This window comes from Antechinus flavipes, chromosome 3 (assembly GCF_016432865.1).
Source record: "Antechinus flavipes isolate AdamAnt ecotype Samford, QLD, Australia chromosome 3, AdamAnt_v2, whole genome shotgun sequence".
Classification (NCBI taxonomy): domain Eukaryota; kingdom Metazoa; phylum Chordata; class Mammalia; order Dasyuromorphia; family Dasyuridae; genus Antechinus; species Antechinus flavipes.
Window position 1 is genome coordinate 228,282,766 of NC_067400.1, and position 22,889 is coordinate 228,305,654.

The following is a 22,889-nucleotide window of genomic DNA, read 5'->3' on the forward strand; positions in this document are numbered from 1 at the left end:
ATTTTTCAAGACATTAACCAGCAAAGAAGAAAGAACCCCACCATTGAAACATATTATGGGAACAGGAAAAGCTCCTACCCCAAAGAATAATGTGAAATGGTTCCCTGCCCAGAGAAAATTTATAGAAGCGAAAAAAGAATTCAAAAATCAAGAGACATTGAGGAAAAACTAAAAAGAAAAATAAAAATCATCCAAGAAAAAGAAGATTGTGGAAAAAAAACTTAAAGGAGTTTCAAAGATGAAAATAATTCTTTAAAATTAAAACTGGGCAAAAGGAAGCCAAGAAGACCAAGAAATAACAAAACAGATCATAAAGAATGAGAAAATAGAATATAATGTGAAATATCTTATAAGAAAAACTACAGATCAAGAACAGATAATATAAGAATAATTGGACTGCCAGAAAGTTGTGATCTAAAAGAGAACTTTGACACAGTAATGAAGGAAATAATCCAAGAAAATTGTCCTGGAGTGATAGAACATGAGGGGAAAGTAGAAATAGAAAAAACTCACTGATTACCACCTCAACAAGAACCTTTGTGGAAAACACAGGGATATTTATCCTTTTTTCCCCCTTTCAAATCGGAGAAAATTTTGCAAGAAACAACAACAAAAAAATTCAAATATGCTAGAGCTACAATTAGAATTGTACAAGATTTAGAAGTAGCTGCAATAAAAGACCGCAGGTAATGAAATCATATATACCAACAATCAAAAGAACTAGGCCTGTGGTCAAAAATATATCCAGCAAAATTATAATTTTAAATGAGAAAAAATGGACGTTCAACAAATGTTGATTGCATTGCAGATTTTTAGGGCTTTATATCAACCAAACCCAAACATAACAAAATTTAACATATAAGAGCCAATATGAAAGATGATTTTAAGGTATTTAACATAGACCAACTATTTAAACATGGACAAATTGTCTTTTATATATGTATACACACACACACACACACATACACACACCACACACACATACAGACACATATATAATATGTTTAAGATTCACATCAATAGGATAGCTCAAAAAAATAGTAATGTCATACAAATGAGGTGAAGAAGAAGAACAGACACAGAGGCAATGATGGGGAGAAGACCTCACATCAGCAATAGGTTCAATAAGCAATGCAACATATATACCATGAAGGGTATAGCACCCGCTAAAATCTCTAAAGAAATAAGGGAGGGAGGGAGGGATGGGCTGATAGGGAAGCAAAAGGTAAGGGGAAGAAGACAAATGAGGGATCCTTGGATGATGGGAGGTAATAGTAAGGCAAGTTAGGGAGCAGAATTTAATTAAAGAGTGCAAGGATAGGAAAGACCTGTGTATGTGAGGGAGGGTGTCTTTGAGTATGAGTATGCATGTATATTTCTTCATATATGTATATAAATATATCTTAACTGTTGCATGCCTGGAGGTGGAGAGGGATGAAAGGAGGGAAAAAGAATAAAGTAAATAAGGTGCACAGCAGAAAACAATTTACAAGGAAATAAAGAAAAAGTAGACACCCAGGAATATAATTTCATCTACTAACTTTCTTGATCTGGCAATTTGTTATATATTTTGAATCCTCCTAGGTCTTCTGCTGACAATGTTGTTCTCTTTTGTTTTGCTTTATTTTGTTTTCTATTTTCTATTTTTCTTATTCTGTTTATTCAAATAAAATAAATTTAATAACTTAAAAATTTGCTTGTAATTAATTTGGGGTCAGAAATATTCAATAATTAGTTGGTTTACTGTTGTAATATTTCCTATCTGTCCTTACAGAGCTGTAATTTTTTTCAGATGTGAATCTCAGTCAATTCATATGGAAAATGCAGTAGCAGTTAACTCAGAAAAATAATTCTTCTTACTTTCCATATGCTCTGTTTACCATCTAAAGTTCCTATTGTTTCTCTGTCTTAAGGTAGAAGCTAACATAGAAGAGAAGCACAGCCTCTTATTTTATTAGCAACAAATGGGGTATGACCGTTGTAGGGAGCCTTTAGAAATATTTGGAAAATGAACAAATATTGTTACGTAAAGGCTTAAATAAATTCCTAATTTTTAAAATAATACATACAAGTGTAGTTAGATTTTTTGACAATATTCTTCTCCTACTTTTGACTGTACATTAACAAAAGATAGGCAGTCGATCCGTTCCGAGGTAGGATTTAGCCTGGTTTTTCCTTTCATTTTTCTTTGATTTCTTTCTGATCCTGAGTCGAGGTGTAATTTCCTTGAGATGGTTGGAATACAATAAAATACAAAGTATACGCTGTCAAAAAAAAAAAAAAAAGATAGGCAGGTAAGTGAGCTGACACTTGAGTTAAAATAGGATGCCTTAATTTAAAAACATTTCTTTCTCCATTAACATACGGAGATCAACATTTTAAAGGCTTTTATGAAATATGTATTTAAACTTATTTTTATAGGTGGTTGCTTATTGTTATTGTTAATTTATCATCATCATTATCATTATTTGTTGACCTTTGCCTCCTATTCACCAGAGATTCTTTTTATCTAGTCTTGGATTCCTTTTATTTTGTGATATTTTTTGTGATATTCTTTATGTCCCATTACCTAGGATGGCTATCATAAATCTTAAAGCATTCTATAAATAGTAGTTGATATCAGCATGGTCAGTTCTTAATGAATTGCAAAACCAATGGAACATGAGACTAAAATTAATTTACTCATTTCTTATTGCTTTTACAACCTAGATTTTAATGATAAATATGTCATCATTTGGCAACATTATTATATCTTTTTAAACTCTTAAAATAGCTAGATGATATAATGACACATGGATAACATATTTTAAGGCATAAGCTAATTAGAAAATTTTGGCTTTGTAAATTAGAAATTATTTTACCCCTCTGTACTGTAAAAACTGAAGAACATATCTATGGGAATCTTTTAAAAAAAAAAAAACTTTAAAAGTCAATCAACTTAGATGGACATGGCTCTCTTAAACAATGAGATAATTCAAATCAGTCCAATTGTTCAGTGATAAAGAAAGCCATATACACCCAGAGAGAGGCCTGGGGGAACTGAGTGTGGACCATAACATAGCATTTTCACCTTTCTGTTGATGTTTGTTTGCATTTTGTTTTCCTTCTCAGGTTCCAATTTTTCTTGTGCAGAAAGATAACTATATAAATATGTATACATATATTGGATTTAACATATTTAACATGTATTGAACTACCTGCCATCTAGGGGAGGGGGTGAGTGGAAGGAGGGAAAAATTTGGAATGGAAAGTTTTGCAAGGGTCAATGTTGAAAAATTACCCATGCATATTTTTTATAAATAAAAAGCTTTAATTTAAAAAAAAGTCAAATCAACTTCAAGATTCAGATCAATATCAGATTTTCTTGTGATGCAATGGGAAATTTCCATTTTAACTTATATTGTAAATAAAATATTGTGAATGTTGTGAATAAAAAAGCAGTCTCCATTTTGTAAGAACTTTTGATCTTAGACTAAAATAAAGTTATAGGGTTAGATGTGAGCATTTCTTGGTTCTTGTGTTTTTTATTTAACTATTTCTGAACTGATCAACATGCAAATATTAAAGAGAGGTTGCATTTTTATACTTGTGTTTTAGAGAGATCTTAAAATAAGTTAAATGGTTACAGAAGAACAGAAGAGAATATATAAATATTGTACCATTATTTGAAGTCTAGATTTAAAAAAAAAAATCCTACTTATAGGAACTTCCAGTTTTTAAAGAGAGCTCATTTTAATAAAATAGAAATGATTATTCAACTTGAACACAATTGTTGTTACTTATTGCAGGTTATACAACGGATTTTTTATACAGTAAATAGATCCTGGTCTGGGAGAATCACTTGTACTGAACTGAGAAAAAGCAGTTTTTTGCAGGTATATTTCCTTTTTATGTCAATAACCAATGTAGTTCCTATTAATTCAGAAAATTTGTTGACACGTTACTATCTGTCTGAAGTCTATAGAATTTTGTGTTGCTTTCAATTTTAAATTTGTAAATTTCTGCATGGAAATAATGGCATTCACCTGTTTCATATCACTGTATTTTAAAACACCAAAAATATCAATTATTATTTTGGGTTGGTTGCCAGAACAGCCTCTTTTAGAGTTCAAAATCATGCAATCTTAGCTAAGTAACTTTCTGAGCTCAAGATTTTCAAACACAAAAGTTTAGTTTCATGGTAAAGTAAATGTTGTCCCAGAAGTTTTTGAGTTTCAGATTTAACCTCACCTGTTCCTATCAGAGGACACAAATTGTTTTTCAGCTTTAAAAAAATTTGATTATATAAATTTTCTGTTAGTTTACCTTGACAAATGCAACTATTAAAATATATAAGCAAGAACAGAAACAAAAGAACCCAGTCATCAATCAATTGTGCTTACTATTTGCCAGACACTGTGCCTGGGATATACATGCTATAGGGATACAAAGACAGAAGGCAAAAAGTCCTTGCCTTCAAAGAAGATAATTTCAGAGGAGAAATCTAGTAGCTCAGGGAATCCAGAAATGCCTTCTGCAGTCTTCAGATAAAAAGGAAACAGACAAAAGTAAGGAGGAGAAGCATCATAGGCATCATGGACAGCCAATACAAAGGAATGAAGGGTTACAGGTGAAGAACATAAAATAGGTCGTTATAGCTGGATTGTATAAAATTAATCTTCCCCCAATCCCAAAAAGATTATAACAAATTATGAATATATCTGTAAATTTACTTATTAGTTTTTGACTCCAACTTGAAGAGTGTGGTGTCTTCCTTTTCCTTTTTTTTTTTTTTTTTTGGTGATCCTTGTTTCCTTTTATTCCTCTAACATGGATATGTCACTTAACTTGTTGCTATAATTGCATAGCTGTCAGTGTGCATAGTGTCCTTTTGGACCTTTTTTCATCTTTTTAAGAATTCAAATGTCTTTTTGAATTCTTCATAATCATTTCTGAGAGTGCAATAATATTGCTTTATATTCATGTGATAATTTGACCAACTATTCCCCAATCATTGGAAATAGAGCCTGCTTCCAGTTTTTTGTTATTAGAAATAGAACTACTGAAAATATTTCAGATAAATTTTTTCTTTCCTATCAGTTGGAAATTAACAATAACCCATTACCTCTTTGGAACATTGTTCCAATAGTTTGGTTCCTGGGTCAAAAATTATATATAATTCCTGCTGAATAAATAATTCCATTTTGCTTTTCAAAAAGACTTAGCAAATTTCACTTTCCAACAACAGAATGTGTTTGCTTTACAATAATTGCCCCAACATTGAATTTTCTTTGCTAATTTGATGAGTATCATTGAAGAGTTGGTGTAATTTGTATTTCTCCAATTATTAAAGATTTTAAACTTTCTTTTTGATTGTTGTTTCTTTCTTTCTTTCTTTTTTTAAGAACTACTTTGCCAGATGTCTTAATGGTTATTTTTTTCCCTACAGAATGTTGCACTATTGGAAGAGGAAGCTGATATTAACCAGTTGACAGAATACTTCTCTTATGAACATTTTTATGTCATTTATTGTAAATTCTGGGAACTAGACACTGACCATGATCTCTTTATTGATCCAAAGGACTTAGCCAGACATAATGACCATGGTAAGATAAATAGAAGATCTGTAAGTTTAGTTACACTGTATTCACACTTTATATGCTCTGGCAACTCAATAATCACTGAGTTGTGTGGCAACCACAATCCAAGATGAATTCTAAAAAGAAACTTTCTATCATGATTCCATTATTGTTTAGGTAATTTTGATTTATTTCTACTCTTGTATTTTATCGTAAACCTGCTATGTAAATATCTTATCCAAAGATCAGGTTTTCATAGCTCCTTTTGTTTCTCCTATGGTATCCAATCCCCAAAACATATACAAGAATAAAGTACATAGACATAGACAGCTATTATAAAATGTACAGACAATTTTACAATTTTATTGTGCTTAAAGTAATTCAGAATACAAAGTGTTTGCAATCTAGTAAACTTCACATTACAAATTTAATTTGTCCTGCCATAAAATATTCAATATCAAAATTCTTGTTTTTCCTGTTTAACCCACTTCCAAACTTGTCTTTTTTTTTTTTCCCCTGTCCTTAGTTAATTCCTACCTTTTTTTTGTTGGTTTGTTCATTCACTTTTTCAGGACTCAATATTAACTCCCTTAAACTCTGGAGAAACTGGATATTTATTTTTTTCCTGGCATCTGAGGTCTTTTACTCTCAGATTATTTTTTAAAAATTACCCTCATATCTCCCTTTACATTGAGTCTTTACTTATAGAATTCCCTTTCTTAAAATAGTCTTCTTCCTTCAGTGTACTTAGTATCCTGATTAGCTTTCCTAAACTGAGCTTACATTCTAAGACTTAACCATTCAGCAATGTCTCTCACTTAAAGTTTTCTAATTTCTTACCTCTCTGTTTATTCTACTCATCTTAAATCCTTCATGCCTTCTCCTGTTGTCACCATTCTAGTATTACAGTTTCTTATCATAGATAACTAATTTCTCACTGTGACCTGTTCCAAGAAGTTACTTATTGAATACTTTATCTCAGAATGGCAGATTTGCATAAAGTGTTATTATATCTTCCATGTCATGCAAATTTGTGTTCCTTTTACCTGTCAGTCATAATTGCAATATTTTATTTGACCATTCACCTATCTAAAGTTATCCAGAAAGCTTTTTTAAAGATATTAATGTTATATTATCTGTTAATCATTTATATTTTAATTCCTCTTCCCAAATTGCTTGGATATTCTCAATCCATATAATATTTGGAGAGACTTTAAAAATTTTTCCTACCCTTGATATTAGAGGCTATTGTTACATTAATTCCAAAATTGATATGATAAATTAATTGTATAATTAAATTAAATTAAATAATATAATAGTTTAAAATAAAATATTTCTTTTATTAATGTATTGGTATGTTTCCCATTTAGTAGACACTTAGTAATGATTACTGAATCAGATTGTTGCAGAAACATCTTTTATGAGGGTCATTTTACCTTTCATATAATAGAATTCTAACAGTTCATTTTATTTTACTTTTTTCAATGGAATGTATTCTTAAAATCAGTTTATATAAGTCATATCATATTTTAGACTCCCAAGAGAAGTTTGAAATTTAAAGGATTCTTGTATTGGAGCCTTTACTAAAACAATAATTGTAATTTATTTTTTGTGGATGTTCAGATTTTGCCCATACCATAGATGGATAGAACTAAAATTAGCATTGTCAATCATCTAACACATCCATTCATTTTATAGATAAAGGAGCCAAAACCCAGAGTGGTATAGTAATTTACCCAAAGCTACTTAGATTCCCTTAAAATAAGCAGAGGCAGTATGGTCTGTGGGGAAAATTTAGCTTTACAGTTCTCAAACTTGAATACAAATCCTGATTCTTTCATTTTATATCTTTATGACTTAGATCAAGTCACTTAATCTCTCTGCACCTCACTTTCCTTATCCATAAACTAGAGTAATTAAACTAGATTGACTTCTTAAGTCACTTCGACCTTAAATCTAGGTTCCTCGTATGCCTGTAAATTATGGTTATGCTATATCTAGCTCAGACCAGCTCAAATTGGTAAGTGCTACAAATCTTGGTTTGAGTAAGTGTTTATTGATTGTCTGGTCTTAAAAAAGTGATGAGAAAAAGTTGATAAATGCATATTAAGCTTAAAAATTTAAGTGTGCTTCCCTTCTCCCCCACAAAGAGCTGGTTGTTAAACATTTATTAGCATGCCTCTGCTATAAATCTAGTTTCATAATGATTTCTTAAGTATACTTTTTATAAGTTTTTTATTGTAACATTTGTCAGAATACTTACAAACACTTTTAAAACAACCTTAGTTCTATTAATAACTGTGTACTGATTGATATGCAGTATCATATATTTTAAAGCAGAATTAAGATTCTGAATATTAAAATTAAACTTCAAATATACTCCACAACTGGATGCTCAAAGTATTTTGTGCCTGATCTCCCACTGTATATTTACCTTCTATCTTTTATAGAAGGTACCCACATATGTTATTTCCCCTATTGGATTGTACTGTCTCTGAGATAAGGACTGAATCTGGCACATAGTACCATATTTACATTTATAAAATGAATAAATATTGTTTATAGTGTAGTCTTTTATCTAAATCATAACATTTCCTACAATTTGTAACTTTTGTTGGACCTTTAAAATATACTCTGCTATTAAGATAAAATTTCTCCAGCTTCACAGAATTGCCTATGAAATTAATACTAAAGAATTAAGGTAGAGTCTTCTTAATGCTTGGTGTTTAGCTTCTTCCTTAGTTAATAATGAAGGAGCATCAATAATTTCTTCTTGGAAGCATTGTGTTTATTGCCTGAGATGATACAATTCTATTATTATACATTTCTCCAAGGTTTGAATTATATTTAATTATTATATTAATAATTATGACTAATATTTGATTAATTTATTTGTATATTTTTCTGTGTTTTTAAAAAAGTTTTCCACCAAGTTCTCAGAAAAGAATGATGCCAGATCTCTGTGTTCTGTATTGACCTATTATAAATGATAATGGAAATTTGTCTTTTAAAATAGAAATCAGGATAAATATATAATAAATATAAATAAGACATTTATTTATAAATAAATAAATATTTATATTTAATTTAAATTTAATATAAATTTAATTTAAATATTTATAAATAAAAAATAATATTTTTTAATATATATAACATATATATTAATATATATAATATATATAATATAATAAAAATATTTTACTTTGGAGGAATTTACCCCAGATGTGTTATGAAGGGGAAAAAAAAGCCTATCTATTCAAAAATTCTCACAGCTGCATTATTAAATGCAAAACAGAACAAAAATCCCAACTTAAATGTCCAGCAAGAGAGGTAGTTAAGTAAATGTAGCTGAATAAATTAATATAATCAAGTAAAGTAATTCAGTTAGTACTAAAAAAATATGAAGAATACAAAGAAATCCAGAGAGAATTTTATCCAATAAATGTAAATCAGGAGAAAACACTAAGCATAACCCTATGAGAGAAAAAATGAATGAGAATTAGCAAAGTATCTTAATTAGAACTTTGAGAGATAGAGAAGAAAGAACTGTTATGAAACATCTAGTGGAATTGTTTTTTAAATAAAATTTTAAAATGTAAAAAGTCCATTTAAAAAGATATACAATAATAATAGCTGAAATTTTTATAGTTTAATTTTGACAAATAAAGCACATTAAAATTTTATCTCATTTTATCCTCACAATAACCCTGGGAGATAGGTGTCATTGTCGTTTTTATTTTATAGATAAGAAAACTGAGGCAAACCTTTGCCCAGGATCAAACTGAGAATAAATGTTTGGGGCTGAATTTGAGTCTTCCTGACTCCAGGTCCAACATTGTATTGTCTTAACCACCTACTTCTTAATTTAACTGTTAAAATTTATCTGTACTATTTTACCTTATAGATAGTACAGTGGACAGAAAACCAGTTACATACCACTTATTGCTGTGTGACTTTGGTCATATTATTTAAAATCTTTGAACTAGTCTCCAATATTTTTTTTTTACTTTGTTTTTCTTGAAGTTTGGGGGGGGGTTTGGTGGGGAGAGGGAGGGAGATCTATAGTTTTTTTTTTTTTCACAACATAACTTTTATAGAAATGTTTTGCATAACTTCATTTGTGCTTCCTCAATAAAGAAGGGTTTAGGAGGAAAAGAAAGAATTGAATTCAAAAATTTAAAAACAAATGTAAAATATTGTTTTACATATAACTGGGGAAAATAAAAATATTAAATTAATGGACTAATCTCCATACTGTAAAATGGTTCTAAATAATAATACTGATGATTGTAGCAACGAGACCTAAGCAGTAACTTTTAACCTTAATTTTCTTATCTTTCAAAATGTAATAATATGTAAAGTTCTAAAACAATGTCATAATCAATTACTTTCTGAAAACATAAATTATTTTTTTACAGCTATATCCAGTAGGATGATTGAGAGAATATTCTCAGGAGCAGTGACAAGGTAAGTTTAATGTGTTTTAGTTTTTAATATTTAGTTCTGTAGTCCCAGCATTTCAAGTTTTCTTTTTAAAGGTTATAACCTTGAAATTCTTAATCATTTACTGTCAGTAAGGAAAATTATATTAGCTTCTTTGTAAATAGATGGAATTTTTCCTCCAAATTTGTTTTTACAAAGTGTCAGATTAAAAAGAAGATATTTTAGTTGCATTTACTATCTTTAAATACTCTCTTATTTATACCAGTGAAGTATCCTGGTAATGCCATCATTTCCCTTGTGGATTTCCTTCTGTTCTCATTTGTTTGTTATTGTTGTTAGGAATCATTAACACTTTTCTTTCATTTCAGTATCAGTCATTTCCATATATACTTCTTCATGTCTCCCCTACTGCCCCCTCAAACAAAACAAATCACAAAATAAAAAGCGATGCTATATATTAGTACATATAGGTCCCTTTCCCTCTTTATTTGATCTTTTTGCCTGATAGTGATTTCTCTGGGTTGATGAGCATCGACAGTTTAATGACTGTTGTTTTAATTACAATGTGGAATTTTAATTCTTTATATAATTCTAAATAGCTTTTCAGAATTCCTGCACTTCTTCATACTTTCATCAATAGAGAATTAATGTCTATATCCTTCTACATCCCCTTTAAAAAAGATTATATTTCTTTTCTCTCTCTCTTTTTTTTTTTTGTCATTTTTGTAATTTACTGGGCAAAGTGAAATCTCAGAGTTATTTTAATTTGTATTTTCATATTATGTTATTTGAGCATTTTTAATGCAATTGTTAGTAGTTGGCTTTTTTCTTTTGAGAACAGATTCCATATCTATTTAACACTTAGGTGATGGCTCTTGTTTTTATATTTGAGTCAGTCCCCCTTATATCTTGGATATCAGACATTTATAAGAGTTCATTATAGAGATCCTCCCAAATTAACTTTTTTCCCCTTTCATTTTATTCTAATTGATTTTATTTATGTCACAACTTTTCAGCTTTTATGTAATCAAAATTGATTTTTTTTTGTCTCCTGTGAACCTTCCTATCTCTGATTAAGAACTCTTCCCCTACTCACAGTTAGAAAAGATATCTCCTTATCTGCTCCTCTGATTTGTTTATATGACCTTTTATATATAAATTATGTGTCCATTTAGAGTTCAAGCTATTATATAGTGTTGGTAGATTGGCTTAAATCCAATTTATGCCAAAAAACTGCTTTTTCAAAGTTTTTAATTGAGTATGAATCCTTATCCAAGTATTTGACATGCCAATCAGTACCCAATAGTTTTGAAGATTATTGTTTGTAGGATAGTTTGAGATCTGGTACTACTAGACCATCTTCTCATTTTTTTTCTATTCCCTTTGGATTCCTGTGCTTTTCTTTTCCCCAGTAAATTGTTATTTTTCCTTCTACAAAGTAACCTTTTGGTATTTCAGTATAACTTTGAATCTTAAAATCTAAGTAGTATTATAATTTTTATTATATTTTAATGGTTCAACAATATGTAGTTAATTTCTCTTGTGGGGCAGGTCTATCTCACAACGATAAATAGTTCAGTTTTGAGACTGGGAAAAAACCTAGATGTTCATAAACTATCTTGCAGTTAAAAAAAAGAAATTTACTTAAGGGATAGTATAGAAAGTATATTTAACAAGGATATGTAAATAATTCAGTTGAGTGCAACTTTCTTGCTTATGTGTTTCCCATCATTTAAGAAGCCAGTTGGTATTCCTAAGCTATCTTTTGTTCTTAGAAAAACCACATCACTGGCTTGATCATTTGGAAACTTTATCACTTGTTCCGTTAGACCAACTAAGTCACAAGGCTAGTTTTGCTATCTTTTAAAGAAGATAAAAATTCCAGCCTGCATGGGATAGATATTGTTCCTACAGTATACTGCTTCTTGGTGGCAAAGATCCTAAAGCTAAATCTTAGAGGATCTACCATTTAAATGTTGTAGCTGCTACAGGTTTTTTGACCTGATCAGGTTTTTTTGAAGCCTAGTATAATTAGTACTGAAGGACAAAAAAGAAAACAAATAGATAGCCAAAAAACAACAACAACAACAATCCAAAAAGTAAAAGCCCCCTGAAGGAGTGAGGATTTGGAAAGAGAACAAAGGAAATAAAACCAGGAAATCCTAGGCTTTGCCTCTTAGTTTTGGAAGAACTAAACCCTGAATTTAAAAGACTCCATCCAAATGGTGAGTGATGCCAAATCTCAGCCATTTATCATATGTCTCTTGATATAAAGTTATACTAATGAGCAGAAGCAGCACCAGGAATATGAGGGCCACGAAGTTGATGATACTTCTGGAGTAGTAATCAATCCTTTTCATGAGTCATGGTCATTTATGGTGAAGTAGTTGAACAATAACAGAACTTGCCCAGTATGATTCTTCACCCTATCTTCCTAAATTTCCCATTCCTAGGGTGTTCCATTTGGAAGAAGTACCAATTCTTTATCCCTTTAAGACCTCTGTTATAAGGACTCTATTTTTTTTTTTTTTTTTATGCAGAGGCTTAGTAGACACTTTCAACCCCACTCCTCTGTCATTCATTAGAAAACAAGGCACCACCCAACAATTAACTCCTTTGTCTGCCAACCTGTTGAACTTTGGGTAATATACTGACAGCAGTGTAAAAGGACTTTATCAGTTCCAGATTACACTAGGTGAGGATTAGGAGAGGCCTGCCCAAGATACTGCCTCTGCTGTACCTACTCTTCTGGAGCTCATATCACTACATTGTGCTGCTGCTGACACCTGTAGCAGTACTAATGCTTCTGCTTCTGAAAGTAGAAATAGTTCCTGCTTTCCTACCTTGTCATTGTTGCTGCCAGAGTTATTGCCTATTCCATTCTTTTGAGGCCCCTTCAGGTACACGATTTCACTGGGACTAACAATACTATACATTATTGATTAGGTCTATTTTCCTGCCTATTTCCATTGGGGCCTGTGAAACTTCATTCTGTTTCTGGGCCTATGAATTCCACTGTGGTCCCCTTGTGTTGCCTAGAGATGCCTCCCTTTTGCCAAGATCTTAATATTCCTCTTATGCTTCAGTTAGGCACTAAAATGCACAGGAATATATATCTCAAAATCCCTATTCACCTTTATATGCTTGGGGAGACAAAAATAGAATGGGTAGAATACATGCTGTAACGTTATCAAAAAGTTGCTATCTCTCTGAGAATGGAGGACACATGGGGTCTATGAACTATTTCTTTGGGAGCCCTCATCCAGTTTGCATTGAAACTTCCAATAATAAAAAACATTACAGTTACAATTCACGTTTCAAAACAATAATGGAAATTGATTGTTGCTTTAAATTGAGACAGCCCTTTGGTTCTCAGCCAATAAACTAGTGTGCATTGTCATTTATCTACATACCAAATACTGGAAAGATCTTTCGGGGTATCCTTTCAAGTACTTTCTCCAAACTCCCCTCTTCCAAATTTACATCACCTTTTCATTCTTTCAGGTTTGTAGCTTTATCCTTGACTCCTTACTATTATCCCAATTAGTTACCAGATTTTGCCATTTCTTTTTTCATAAAATCTCTCACCTTTCTATTCATTCAGGTTCTCATTGATTCTCGCTTAAATTATTGCAGTGGCATCCTAATTAATCTCCCTGCTTTAAGTTTTCTCCACTTCTGCAGTCCTCCACAGAGACGGCAAAATGATTTTCCATAAGCACAGGCAGGATCATATCACTTCCCTACTTAGTAAGCTTATGGTATTTTCTTATATCCTCTAAAATAAAATATAAATTCTTCTGTTTTGTTTTTGAAGAAATTAATATGACCCATACTCATCTTACTAGCTTCATTGTACATTCTTGAAACTCTGCAATCCAGACTAATTGAATTCTCTTTTATCTGACATAGTTTCCATCTTTGTGCCACTGTACTAACTACTTAAAGTTCATTTCTCTTCTTATCTTTTTCTCATAGAATCTCTCTCATCCCACACATGTTTTCTTCTCCATTCAAAAATAAGCTGGTGAAGAGTGATTATTTCACTTTTTTTAATCTCCCCAGTACCAAGTAGAGATCCTAGAATTTGATACATATTAATGCATGATATAATATAATACTTAATAGTTGTTGACTAATAAAGTATATAAAAAGACCCAAGTGGTCCATTCATATGTAATTCTTATTATCCAAATTCCATTCTTTAGAGAGCCATGCTCTCTCACAACTGGTGCAATTAGAAATTACTATCACCCCAAATACAAAAGTTGTGCAAATTTAGCATATGACTCTTTATATTTACTATATTTAGGTGATAATTATTAAAGGCCCATAGCCCCTAATCTGCAAATGCTCATAAAGAATTTATCCTTGTAAACCCTCATCATAATATGGGCCAACACTATTAAAAAAGAGACATCAGTGCCACAAAATGCAGAACTTCTATATCAGTGCCAGGTACTTACCTTCCTTGTCACCCTTCTCCACCATCATTGAGGTCAATTCAGTCTAATCCAATCTTGGCCATTAAGAGCAAACTGTATAATTTATTCCCTAAGTTTTAATGTTCTTGTCTAATTCATTGTAAATACCTGCATTTCTACAGCTTTATCAAATGACAGTAGTGACAATACTTCCTTGCTTTACCTTATAGAACAGGGTGGGGAGCAGCTGATTTGCAGGCTCTATAAGGCCTGCAAAATTATTTGCTAAGGCAATCACAAGCAATGATGAGCTGAAAGCTAGGTACAACCACCTCCCACTACTTGAGTTCTGTAAGTTGATCATTCTGTTTGATCCACGAATGATGTTATAAATATCCAACTTATTTTATTTCCTTAAGTTAATTGGGATAAAGACTAAATTATTTGGACAAGTCTGCCACAATGACTTTCCCATTGTTAAACTGATGCTACATTTCTAGTATAAATATAAGATGTTACACTATATATCTTTTTAATGTTGTTGTACTTCCTTCACTAATATTTTTTTTCAATAATTTTGCATCTATATAGTTTTCTTGCTCTTTATCTCTCTCTGGTTTCAGTATCAGTATCATGTTTGTTTTATCAAAAGATATTGTTAGAATCTTTTCCCCATTTTTGCAAATGGTTTATTTGATATTGGAATTAATTGATTTTTTGATGGAAGTAATTTGTAAATATGTCTGGTTTTGTGGGTTTTTTCCCTTGAGTTCATTTGTCTTATTCTTCTTCTGAGATTGAATCCTTTAAATTCTTTCTTTCTTGTTCTATTTATGTGAATATTTTGTGTTTTATAATTTCATTTAAGTCAGTTTTGTTGATATGTTTGGGGAAAAATAGTTTTATTTTATTAATCTCTCTCCCCTCCCCTCCCCAAATGTTCCTTATTTTATTTATAATTTTAATTTTAGTTTTCTCTTTGTCTTCTTTGATTTTTAGAATTTCTATTTTTCTACTTGGTTGGGTATTTAAATTTTATTTTTATAATTTTAGTTGTATTTCTTAGTAATGGATTTTCCCCCCTTTATTTTATAGCTCAGTTTTTAGATTTAAAAAAAATATATATATAGAATGGTTTTAAGGATTACTGCTTTTGAGGATTAATCTGAAATCTGGTATTGCGGGATCTCTTACCTTCTCTCCCTCCCCCTTTTTTCACTCAATGTACTTACAACCCAGAGGCAGCAAGTGATTCAGTGGATAGTGTGCTGGGTCTGGAGTCAGAAAGAACTGATTTAAATTCAGCCTCAGATACTTAACTAATGATGTGATCCCAAGCAAGTGACCTAATGTCTGTTTTCCTCAGTTTTCATATGTGTGCAGTGGTCATAATAGAACTACTTTTTTAATTTGTTGTAAAGATCACTTAAGATAAAATTTTTTTGGGGAAAAGCTGGCACAGAGTCTGGCACATATTAGGCACTATACAAATGCTTTTTTTCCTATCATCTGCTGACTTTGCCCTCATATGCTGCTGGACAAGATCACAAAACCAGGCAGGCAAGACACATTACAAACTTATGTCATGTGATCTCAACTGGCTCTTATTGTAGCAAGGCAATCCTTCTACATCTTCTTAATTGACTATTTTAATCACTAAGAAACTTTTCTTCACCCTGAACCTTCCATCTCTCTCTCTGTCCTCATCCTCCCAGGTGAGACCTTTGACCTATATTTCACGTAAGGCCATTCTCTGAGAACTTCCTCTTCTCCCTTCCTCCTGTCACATCTCCCAGGATCTTTTTGCCATCATCTGCATGTTCATCCCATCTCACATGGAGAGGATGCCTTTTTTTTTTTGTCAAGACAAACCCACCTAATTGATCCCAATTTCAACCTGTCTTCTCTAAGAGAATGCCCACTTTTCACCCCCCTCTCCTTGTCTTTTGGTTGCTTACCTACTGCCTAAATGCATGACTGTCTCCCCATCCTCAAAAAACATACTTAATTCATCTGTATTCCTTAGCTTTTGTCCTTTATCAGTTCTTTTGTGGCTAAGCAGCTTGAGAATGCCATTGACAATTGATGTCTCTACTTCCTTTCCTCTTAACTCTCTTCTTAATACTCTACAGCAGTGGTTCTCAAAGTGTGATCTAGAGATTCCTGGAGATCTCTGAAACTCTTTCAGAGAGTCTTCAAATTTAAAGTTAGTTTTTATTTCTATTATGGTAAATATCTATAAATATTACCCACATTGAAAAAAAAAAAACTCTGAACAGCTCCTCAATAATTTTTAATAGTATAAAGATTATGAGAACAAAAGTTTGAGAACCACTGCTCTACAGTCTGACTTTCAACCACATCATTCAAATGAAATTGTTGTTATTAATGGCCTCTTATTTGTCAAATCCAGTGGCCTTTTCTTAACTCTTTTCCTTCTTCACCTCTTTGCAACTTTGATACTGTCATCCACTTCTCTTGGACATTCTTTGGATTTTCATGATATTGTTCCATCCTGCTTGTTTGACTACTTCTGGATCATAAACCATTTCGTGCCACACAAAGCTCTGGGCTTTATTTTTTTCTCCCTTTATATTATTTTAACTGATGAGCCAGTCAGGTCCCAAAGAAACTAGGGTTCAGCAAGCAGATCTGAGTGTCATTTGTATATAAATAATTGAATTCTTAGGAGCAGTTGATAGTTCTTTTATGTCAGTTATCATGTCTGAAAAAGCAATATTTGTATTTCTTTTTTGTTTATACTTATCCCCTCTATTTCCTTTTCTTGTCATAGCTACAATTAATATACCCAGCAGTATATCAAGGTTTTTTAACTTAATCAGTGAACTTGTTTTTTGAATGCTTTCTATGTAACGCTTTTTTTTTTTTGAACATTCAAATACATTCTAAGAAGGGGTACATAGATTTTACCAGATTGCAAAGAATTCATGTACCAACATCTTACACCATATACCAATATAAGGTCAAAATGGGTACATTTAAACATTTTTAACATAAAGATTTAAATATAAAAAGTGAACCTGTAAGCACATTAGGAGAGCAAGAAATACTTCTCAGATCTATGGAGAAAGGAAGAATTCATGACCAAACAAGATAAAAGAGAACATTACAAAATGTACAACAGCTGTTTATTATATTTATATAATAGTATAATATATTATTGCTGTAATATTATTATATTATAATGTTATATATATGTATTATTAATATAATTTTAATTATATCAAATTTAAAAGGGTTTGCACAGACAGAACCAGTGCAACCAAAATTAAAAACAGGAGGCTGGGAAGCAAACTTTACTATAAATGTCTTTGATAAAGGTTTTATTTCTCGAATATATAGAAAATTAAATCAAACTTATAAGAACATTTTTAAAAAATGTTTAGAACCCCTTTTGCGTTATTTCAAAAAACAGTGATGACAATTTGCTTTTCCTCATATTATCATTGATAAAATTTCTATTGTATCTCTATTATGTATAATACTAGCTTTTGCTTGAAATAGATGCTATTTATCATAAAAGGGAAAAGTCCATTTATTATGGTTTTGCATGTTTTTAACTAAAAACACCATTGAATTTTGTCAAAAAGTTTTTGTTTAATTTACAAATGCACAGTTTTATTGTTTTTATTATTGAAATGTTTCATAGTATAATCTTTTTTTTTGGCTAAGGCAATTGGGGTTGTGATTGCCCAGAGTCCCACAGCCAGGAAGTATTAAGTGTCTGAGGTCACATTTGAACTCAGGTCCTCCTGATTTCAGGGCTGGTACTTTATCCACTGCACCACATAGCTGTCCTCACAGTGTAATTTTTTAAAATATCAATTACCCAGGATTCTTGGTATAAATCCAACTTTGTTATAGTATATTATCTTTTTAATATATTATTGTAGCCTCTTTGCTAATATTTTATTCATTATTTTTGCAACAGTATTCATTGGTGTGTTGTTATACAGCAGAGGCTCTTAACCTTTTTTATGTCATGAACCATTTAGCAATCTAGTGAAGCCTATAGAACCTTTCTTAGAGTAATATATTTAAATGAATAAAATAAAATAAGATTACAAAGAAAATTATTTACATTGAAATAGTTAACTGAATATAGTTTTTAAAACACACACAACTTCACAATTTCATAAATTCCTGGTCTAAATCTGTGCTTTGACTTTTTAGTTTTTTGTTGTTGTTGTTGTTTTAATCAATATTATATTTGTATCAGAGAGAAGAGTTTGTCAGATTCTTATCCTGTTTTTGTAACCAGTTTACTGGTTTATTAATATTCAAATTAATTCCTTTCAAAAAATGTTTTCTTTGGTGTCTTTTGTTTTTTACATCACTGTAATTTCTTCCAGTTTCCCTCGCTCCCCCACTTTCATATCACAGAATATTTTTTTTAAAGAAAAGAAAAAAAGTAAAAATAATCAGTATAATTGATGAATACATGGAAAAATCCTGAAAATATATGTGACTTGCAATAGTTGTGGAACTCCTGCTAAGGTTGTCTTCTCATATCTCTCCCATGGAGTCATGCTTGTTCTTTATAATTTTGTAACATTTACTTTGGGGGGGGGGGGAGTTTGCATGATGTGTGTGGTTGTGGTTGTTCTTTCTGTTTACCTTATCATCATTGTGCATATTATTTTTTTTACTCTCTTTACTTTGCATTACATTCATCATTTCTTATAACACAATAATATCCTATTAAATTCATGTAATCTGTGTTTAGCCATTCCCTAATAGGATGGGCATCTACTTTGTTTCCATTTCTTTGCCATCATAAAAATTGCTGCTATAATTTTTTTTGGAGTGCATGGGATTTTCTTCTTTTTGTTAGCTGCTTTAGAGCATGAGCCTCAATAAGGTAATTTTTGGATTAAAATTTTCCAAAAAACATTTATTAAGCATCTACTATGTGCCAAATAGTAGACTAAGGGCTGGAATAATCCCTGCTTTTGGAGAGCTCACAATCTGATGGGGAAGACAACATCCAAACAAGCTACACATACAGGATAAAAAAGGAAACAATTCATTTGGGAAACATATTAGAATTAAGAGGGATTGGGAAAAACTTCCAGTAAAAAGCAAGATTTTAGCTGGCACCTTAAGGAAACCAGGCCAAATCAGAAAGTGGAGATGATGAGAGATAATATTCCAGGCTTGGAGAATCCAGTGAAAATGCTCAGAATTGGGACATAGGAGAAATTTGTTTAAGGAACATTGAAAAAAGTGTAGATGTTTTAGGCACTTAATTACACCTTGCTTTCTAGAATGTTTGTATAGACTATTCTATAAATATTCATTAAATGAAGAGAAAATAATTTAATGTACTAATAATGTACCAGTGTATCTAATCTCCTACAAGCCCTTCAACATTGATTATTGCCACCTTTTGTCATTTTTGCCAGTTTTCAGAATGTGAGGGTCATTTTGATTTGTATGTCTTATTAGTGATTTGAAGCATTCTTTCATATGCGATTTTTTTTTGAGAATTGTGTGTTTATTGTATATGTATACACACATTTTTTGAGAACTATTACATATATATGTATTTATATATTTATAAATATACACATATATATATAACTTGCTTATATATCTTCAATATTAAGTCCTTTCAAAGTAATTCTTATTGAATGTTGGATAAAATTCATTTTTTGTATTTGTACCTGGCCTTTTTTCTTTGGGGAGTTGATTTCAGACTTGATCATCCTTTTTCTGAGACTGAGTTAATTATATCAACTTCATTTCTTTTTTTCATCTAGATATTTTGCATTTTTATAGATATTCATCCATATTATTTATCAGTTTTGTTGGACTACATAGATGTAAAATAATTTCTATTAAATTATTTTCTCTTCATTTATTGATTTTTTTTTCCATTTTTGATCCTAGTGATTTAATTTTCCTCTTTTTAAATTCTATTATATTACAGTTAATCTAATTTGTGGTTGTTGGGGTCATTTTTAAACCAATAAAAACAGCTTCTATTTTTATTTTAAAAATTTCTTTCAGTTTTATTAAAGTCTTTTATTTTCATATTTTTTATTTCAGTGTTTGAGATTTTATGTATCAGTTTTTTTAGTTGAATGTTAATATTATTATTCACATTGATCTATTCTTTGTTTTTATTAAAGTGGTTTGGAGATACAAATTTTTCCATAAGGGTTAATTTGGTTCCATCCCAAAAGTTTTATGTTAAATAATTTCCTTTAATAAAATTAAGTACTATTTCTTTCTTCTTTGACCCAGTAATTCTTAAATATTAAATTAGTCTTTACTTATTGAGATGGAGCCAAATATTTTTCTACAGCAAAATGTGCATATATATATGTCTTAAAGCCTATGTAGAGGTCAATCAAGAGTTCATTGTTCATTCTTCCTCCCCACTTCCTGATTATATTCTCTTCATAAAACCATACCCTAACCTTATGTTTCTCTAAAGTCTACTCCTGTGGTCCTTATAGATAATGGAATTCTGAAGGGATATTTTTCTCTTCCTGTTGGTAAACATTTCATTACCACATAACCCCTTTCAAGTTGCTCAAATTAATCTAACTTTCTAGTTTTCTCTCCACTTCTGCATTCTCAGCTCATTTCTTTTCATCAGAAATCTCGACTCATTTCAGGTCTTTTCATCTGAAACATTTGAAATTCCCTGTTGTAGTAGAGGTCCATTTTTCCCTCTCATAAGACTATTTTTTATCTTTCAGTGTGAGTTTTACTTGATAAGCCTTTTTGAAAATTGCATTCCAATATTTTTTCTCCTTTATAGTAATTGTAGAAAACCTTCATTTAAGCATGGTTCCTTGGTAAATATGCTCTTATTTTCTTTCTATAGCATTTTTTTTTTTTTTGCAAAGTCTGGATTTAGGCTATGATATTCTCATTTTAAAGTTTCTTTCAGGAAAGGATTTGTAGATTCTTTCTCTTTTCACATTACCCTCTCATTTTTAAGGGATCTGGGCAGTTTTATTTTATGATTTCTTAAATAAGGTATTCAGATTTTTTTTTTTTTTTTTTGGTCATGGTTGTTTTCCTGACCAGTTTTTTTTTAGTAGTAGATACTTTATGTATATATTTTTAATTTTGACTTTGTTCAAATATTTCTTGTTGTCTCATTAAGTCATTGAGTTCTGTTTGCTTCATTCTATTTTTTAGGGCATCCACTACTTCGGCAAAGTTTTTCCCTTTTGTATGAGGGAGTTTATACTGGCCTCCCTAATGCACCTCCTCTCCTGCCTCTACCAACTTCTAGCTGGTTTACCTGAGTTTGAGCTGGCTTCCCTAGGACAACTCCCCATTCCCCTCCTCACTCCCATGGGCTTCCACATTTACCTATACTTGTGTTGTATTCCATGGTAAGATGCCTCCACCAGCTTCTGGCCATCTTTTTTGTTCAGTTCTGGATGAAAGCATTTACTTCTGACTCTTCTTAGTTTTTTAGGTATTTTGTTTTTTAAATTTAAATCCTTGGTCTATATAGAATTCTTTTCAGATATTCACTGGGGCTTACATGGATGATCTGTTAGTCATCATCTTACCTGGAAATCTTCATTAGGATTAACATTCAAATGCACAAAATCTATATTTTAAAGTGGAAGTTATCTGTTTTCTAGCTAAATTCATTTTGATATTAACTGTCTTCTATAGTGTAAACAATGAGGAATATAAAAATAAAAAGATCCCTGTCCTTGAACAAATATATATAATATGAGGTAGAACATGATATGGACAAATAAAGATTCAAGCTAATGTTTTACGTCATTTTAAAAAGGAAGAGAATGCTTTGAGTTGTTGATTAAGACAAGCTAGGGGCAACTAAGTGGGACAGTGGATAGAGCACCAGCCCTGAAATCAGGAGGACCTGAGTTCAAATCTGGCCTAAAATCTGGCCTTAAATCGGAACACTTCCTAATTGTGTGACCCTGGGCAAGTCACTTAACCCCAATTGCCTCAGAAGAAAAAGAAAAGAGCAAAGACAAGCTGTAGGAAGAGGTAACACTTAAAGGAAGAGAATAATTCCAACAGGCAAAGATGGAGCCAGTAGGATGACCTGCAGGGCTGTAGTAAATAGATGATAGGACAGGAAAAGGAGGAAATCAGCATTTCAAATCTGTGAATATGTATAATGTGAAACTAGTTGGAAAGGTAGGTTGGAATCACATTATAGAAAGTCTTAAATACTGTGGGGACGATTTTACATACCTATACTAAAGGCCATAGAGAACCACAAAAGATTTTTGAGTAGGGGAATGATATGGTATAATGTGCATTGAGACAGCTAGATGGCTCAGTAGGAAGACCTGAGTTTAAATCTGCCTTCAGACATTTACTAGCTATGTGACCCTAGGCAAGTCATAGGCAAGTGCTTTAATCTACTGGAGAAGGAAATGGTAAACCACCTTCATATTATTTGCCAAGAAAACCCCATGGACAATATTAC

General features: G+C 31.3%; 1 protein-coding gene across 4 annotated transcripts in view; it reads left to right on the forward strand.

The window, feature by feature from the left end:
• PPP2R3B (protein phosphatase 2 regulatory subunit B''beta) overlaps positions 1-22,889 on the forward strand; it is a 109,844-nt gene that overhangs the window by 56,396 nt on the left and 30,559 nt on the right. For all 4 annotated transcript variants that reach the window (XM_051984614.1, XM_051984615.1, XM_051984616.1 and 1 more), the window contains exons 6-8: positions 3,789-3,875; positions 5,429-5,585; positions 9,977-10,025. In XM_051984614.1, coding sequence (XP_051840574.1) covers positions 3,789-3,875; positions 5,429-5,585; positions 9,977-10,025 — 293 coding nt within the window. The remainder of the gene's footprint in view (positions 1-3,788; positions 3,876-5,428; positions 5,586-9,976; positions 10,026-22,889) is intronic.